The 6,000-nt window shown below is 44.9% G+C and overlaps 1 protein-coding gene across 4 annotated transcripts in view; it reads left to right on the top strand.

Annotated features, from left to right (window-relative positions):
- The first annotated feature begins 758 nt into the window (after window positions 1-758).
- MESK2 (misexpression suppressor of KSR 2) overlaps window positions 759-6,000 on the top strand; it is a 30,901-nt gene continuing 25,659 nt past the window's right edge. For 2 of the 4 annotated variants that reach the window (XM_037427705.2, XM_075877687.1), the window contains exon 1: window positions 759-910. In XM_037427705.2, the coding sequence (XP_037283602.1) occupies window positions 774-910 (137 nt within the window). In that variant the 5' untranslated portion in view covers window positions 759-773. Of the gene's footprint in view, window positions 992-1,176; window positions 1,536-6,000 lie in introns of those variants that run through there. The other 2 variants (XM_037427707.2, XM_037427706.2) reach the window with 2 other exon arrangements.

Below are 6,000 nucleotides of genomic sequence, written 5' to 3'. Positions count from 1 at the left end.
TGTCCGTACGTGCATTTGTACATATGCGCGAGCAAAATTGAAGACCTTCGGGTGGGTTTAACCCCCGCCCCCTTTGGCTACCATTCCACATCTCCGTAACGAATTCGACGTTAGCCTCCTCCTCATAAGGTTCCTCTTTTTCCTGCGATTCTTTTGTGTATGCATGCACTGTATGTGATGTAGTGTGCATTGTCATAACACGCTCTCTGCTCAACTCCCGGGTTTCTGCAGCTTGTCGTGGATTAAATAGGTATAAAATAAAAATCACCGTCTTCGTTATGTTCTCTTTCCAGCTTTCTACACCACGGCATGCAACAATCGACAGTTCCGAACAAGAGGTGTCTATTCGGCTTTTCCAAACTTTCTGGGCTTGCTAATGACCGAGACTGCGCTGTAACGAACACCAGACAGATCAATACGCACTGCCAGGACCTTGCTTGGCTAGGCGCACGACAGCTCGCTCTTTGTGACTTTCACTGAGCGACCGCGTTATCTCGCGCTAGCTAGGTCGCCTTTTATTGCGTCACTGAGCTCCGCGACTAATTTCAAACAAAAGCGACCTGCAGTACGCAATAATAGGCATTGCGCATTAACTCTTCAGCCCGAGTCCGCTCAGAGGCCTGCTTTCCGTGTCACGTACCCTCGGCGACATAAATCGATGAGTCTACTTGGACTCGTACACGGAGAGAGAGGCGGTCATGCATGAGGAGCACGAAGAGACGGTCGAGGAGGAGGCAGCGGCGGCGGTTAGCTTTTATTTTTAGCGAGCGCCGATGTACGTGTGCGGGAGAAACGCGCACGTGGTGTCTCCGTTTGTTGTGCCACGTGACGTACTCTGGCCAATCGCGTGCGAGGAGGAACCCCGCCCTTTAAAGAACGCACAAAGGCGCACGGAGCTGCACGACAGAAGGTGAGCGAGAAGCTAGCGAGCAAGGTGCCTGCGCTAAGAGTAATCTGCACGTTGTGATTTCCCATCTGCCGTGCCCTCCAGGTAAGTCCCTTCTCTGATGCGTCGCCGAGTCGGCCTGCGCGGTGCGACGAGCGCCCACGATTGCGGACTCGACTGGGGCCGTTACTCTCTACGTTAACGCGCTTTAGGACGCAGCCGCTGGCTGCCTAGCCACGTAGTTCCAGGCCTAGGTGAGCTGTCATCGCGGTGGGAGGTGACTCTTTGAAAACCGGATTTTCAGGAAGTGTGACTAGCCACTGGCGTCGAGTGAAACGGAGGCCGTCCTTTTCTCAGCGTGCGCCGCGCCGAAGTCTGTTGGTCGACGGCATTGTCTCCGTTCAATCCCAAGAGCCCAACTCTGGCGCACCGTTTCTCGCTCAAGCTGCGATCGCATCCGAAGACGACAAAGTTACATTGCACGTGCTTGATCGCGCCTGCTATCTTGTGCCTTGACGGTTGTGCGTTTGGAGACTGCGATGGATGCTGCCTTGTCGAAACTGGCCAAAAAGGATGTTCCCTACGCAAAAATGATTCCTGTTCAAAAGGATAGCGACAAGAGCGAGTTTGTGGAAGCGCAAGACGAGAGGTGGGTGACCTCACTCGAAAACGGCCGCGCCGTTTCTGCCGAGCTCGTGCAGAGGCTGGCGTGTGTAGTTGCTCAGATCTGTCGGGAGCTTTCGTTTGTTCCTTTTTCGAATAGCTTTCGGTCGTTACGCAGAAGAATTGCGGTCGTTTTGATGTAACCGTTCCTGTGATGTTAAACGATGCGCTTGAAGCAGCTGGGTAGCTCTGCAGCGCGATGCCGTATTGATCGCCGGCAGTAACGTGGCCCACATGCAGCAGATTGAAAGTGTTTTCGTCGGGGATTGTTCGTTAGGACCACATTCGTACTGCCAGACGTGCTATTCTCTATCAGGCGTGACCTTTTGACCATTTCAAGTGGCGTACGTGCTAGCTACCGCCACCACCTTGAATTTACCGAATATTGAGGTCAGCGATAGGGTAGGACGTGATAGGGTTCCACTCAGGGATAGGCATGTGACGCAATCCAAATGATGAATCGCGGGACGTAGCGACCGATTAGTCGAGAGCAGAATGTTAAAATTGCTGCGAAACCTACGTTAGATCTACTATGTTTTTGCTCGACGCATGCCTCCACTGACAAAGGCATGCTTCTTGCTGAAATGTAGTACTGTGAGCGCTACGCCAATACTTGCCGAATTGCCAATACTGGCCGATTTTGCATCCGCAGGTGCGGATCACCTGCAGATATGTGGGTCAGCCGTTTTTCCGTACAAGTGTATTTTCGTCCCTTTCCCATTTAGCTGTCGGCCTTGGAAAAACCTGCGCGTCTGTAAAGTTGTTTAGCAAGTTCAAGCACTAAACCCTGGCTGTGGCCTTGTCCCAACCTACGTGCCTTGTGGCACCCCCGTTCTCGCAAATCAGTGCATATCTAGTGGATGAGGTAACTGCCTTTGGGAGTCTGCTCTTGCATGCGTAATAATGTTATTGCTGTGCAGTACAAATAGTCTGCAGTTTATTTCGTTAGTATGATGCTTCTTTGTTTATATTTTACATTACTGGCATATAATCTGGCAAAACAGCCTGGTGGTCGACCTCTGTTGTCATACATACTCATTTAGTAAAACTGTTCCACGTTTTTGGTTTTAGTTGCCCAAAGCATGTAATACAATTGAAGCTTTTTTTTTATTTTGGTGTATAAATGAAGATTCATTGCTTGGTGCAACAGATTCAATGCTTAGCAAGGTGATAAAAAAAACTAATTTTTACTACATTGGTTGGGGAAGTCATTGCTGTTTCAAGAATGAGACCAGTTTGTTTTCTATCGTGAAAATGTCACCGAGGAGAGGTCTCAAGGTAGTTGTCAAGAAAATATGGCAGCACTGCCATATTTTTCATTGCTGCAGTTTCAGCCGGTGTCCTAAAGTGAGCAGTGGTATAAGTTAATTGGTAAGTAATTAAATGGGCAATTGAGCAAGAAATGGCAGACTCACTTTTTAACCTTAATAGATAGAGCTGCGTTGTCTACTACAAGATTTATTTTTGTAATCTATTCTGCAAAGATAAGCCGGTTGCACTCTTTTGCCCTCTTTTTTAACAGACTTTATACAGAGGAGGGGGGGGGGGCAGTTTACTATACAGAAAAGGACTGTGAGGGAAAATAACATGATTCCTAATTTTAAAATGTTTGAAAGAAGCATGCAACAACTCGCATTTGTTGCGGCGGACTACTTCGGTGGCTGTACTAAAAAAAGTGCACATAAGGGCAAAATAAATTTGCATCATGTTAGAAAGTTTTGATTAAACTTAGCAGGATAGGCAGACGAGAAGCAGCTGCAACGCAGATTTGCTTTGAACATACGGCCAGGTTAGAAACAATGTCTTGCAATGATAAAATTCTTCGATGAGTAGTAAAACACTGATATCATGGCAAATAAAAGTGTTAAGAGCATGTATTTGGCTGCGAGAAGAATGTTAAGCGTGTTTATTTGTAGAGATATCACCTTGTGCAAACTGGTTCCAGGAACTGTTTTCTAAATTAGGACTCATGACATGGTAGATTAATTTGCAGGAAATACCTTAATTATAAAATACATTAGTGTCTGCTCGCTTGCATTTGAACATTCAAGGAGACAGTCATTGGGAAGTGCAGTATTTGAGCCGCTAGGTGGAGGCTGAGAAAAATGGAAGGACTGGGAGGTTAGCCGCTAGGAAGACACTGCTGTTGTGTTAGGCATGTAGTTTTACAGTACAAGAGCTACCCTACCTCTGGCGTCTGAGACAGTAGGGCAGCTCGTAAGTACTGTATAAGCATTGTGGTAATAGGCAGCTCATTTATTCTCTACCAATTTTTCTCGCATAATGCCGTGTTTCGATTTAAGTAACGTTGATAGTACTTTGGAGCTCTTTGCACTTTTCATCCGGATTTGGTAAAATCTCTTCTAGTACTTCAGACATTTTACTTGGCTTTCTGGGCAACATTATGTACAGTTAAACCCATTTATAAGAGCCAATCTCCGGGCAGCAATTCTTGTCTTTTATAAGCAAGGTACCTTGTATGCATTTTCTTATTTAACCTGCATTTTACTGTAGGCCTCTTATAAAGGGGTTCGACAGTATTTGCTACATTAGAGTATAACCTCTTTCTTTTGCCTTCATGCAATAGCTGTTCTGCATGTAATGACGTAACAGTATCGTAACGTCTCAACAAATTGCTACAGTGAAAGCTATTATGAGATCACAACTCTGGTCACGCGCAGTTGTCTGCCATCGGTGTCTGTAACCACATTGCACGAAAGTAGAAAAAGAAACCTAGCACCAATGACACAGGGGGGCTCGAACCCGGGTCCGCTGGGTGTGAGCCCAGTATTCTATAACCAATCCACACCGGTGCTTGGGACTTATCAACTTGCCTTAGGCGGGCTGGATGTCAGGAAAGCAATCATGTTAATACGACTTATAAATGTGATTGTATTTCATTCCTTATAAATCCCTCCCCCCCCTATGTAATGCCCTCCGGGCCCTTAGGGTATCTAAATAAACAAATAAAGCATTTTAAAACAGCGAAAGAAGAACCAGTCGTTGCACAATGCGAATAGATGTAATGACTGGGTCGTTCAATGCTCCAACTCATTACAAAAAGCTTGTTCTTGGTCCCCTATTAACTGGTGCATACCCACTTTGGGCATAATTCCTTATAGTCATCAGCCATTGCATGAATAATTGGCTCAAAATTTCTCGCAAATGTTTAGCTGATACTACACTTCTCGGAAGAATGACGAAAGATAGCATAGCGAATGCCGTACCACCCAAAAAATTTTCATTATTAATGCCTTAGTAGATATCAAGCAAGCATACTTGCAGTAGTTACTCAAGGAGTGTTTTGAAAAGCTCTGAAAGGCTGCTCTTCTAGCTTTCGCTGTGACTGTGCTGCGCCTTCCGCCCAGGCCTAGCGTTTTTTCTGGAGTATAAATTCCTAGAAGGAAGTTTTCTGTTGTGTGAAACTTGGTTAACAATGATTATGCATATTTTTTGCCTAGTGATATATTAATATTAGCAATAAACATGCCATGGGAGCTATATTTCTCGTGCCATTAAATTGAATATAATTTTAAATTGTAAAATTTTTTCAGTGTTGATTGAGAGATTTCATAACTTCTTTTGTAAGGGCATCATTAATGAAAAAGAAATATTTTGCAAAGAGGGAGGTGTATCCTGCCTTGAATACCATAACAATTTACTCTAGATCCTTGGGAGAGTTAATTTCATGGTCGGAAGGCTGCTGGGAATGCTTTGTTTTTCCCAGGTGTTCTCTTCCCATGCGCTTTCCAAACACAGTGCTACTGAGCTTTGATAATCTGGGTGGTCTGGCATCATCTATGCAGCATGTGCACCGACATGAGGGTTGGGGACACAGCTGTTACCATATGTGCACTGTCAATGGACAGTTTGATGCTTGCTTCTGCTTTTGTTGCAACTAAGAGTGGAAACGTTCTGGATGAGGGGAATATGCAGAATGAGAAAGGAAAAAAAAAAAAAGGGTTGTCGATATGCTAGAACTCTAGTAATTGCAGTTAACTTGAAACATTCGTGCACTGCGTTAGTGTTGGTATGCGTTCGTGTTGGTATGGCGCATTTTATGTTGGTATGCATGCAGTGAACGTGCCACTGTCGAAATTTTAGTTGAAACCTATACTTTGTCTCTTCATAGACATGAAATTCCAAGTATGCCATTTACGCTCGTCTTTATAAACTGTACAAAGGGGAGAATCTTGCCACAGACACTTTCAACCATAGAGTTTCCTAAAATTAACTAGAGGGGATTCTGGCTATGCAATCGTTCAGGGACCATGGTATTGATGGGTAATACACGGATTTTCCTAGTCTTTGTACTTGCGGACGACGAATCAGACTTGTGGCTTCGTTTATTGCTGCGTTTCGGTTTTGTTTTGAAGAAAAGAACAAACAATTTTGAACTTTGTGACCCGATTTGAAATGGTAAGCGTAAAAGATGTGAAGTGCAACAGCTG

Source organism: Rhipicephalus microplus, chromosome X (genome assembly GCF_043290135.1).
Source record: "Rhipicephalus microplus isolate Deutch F79 chromosome X, USDA_Rmic, whole genome shotgun sequence".
Lineage (NCBI taxonomy): Eukaryota > Metazoa > Arthropoda > Arachnida > Ixodida > Ixodidae > Rhipicephalus > Rhipicephalus microplus.
This window is presented reverse-complemented; position numbering and strand designations above follow the sequence as displayed.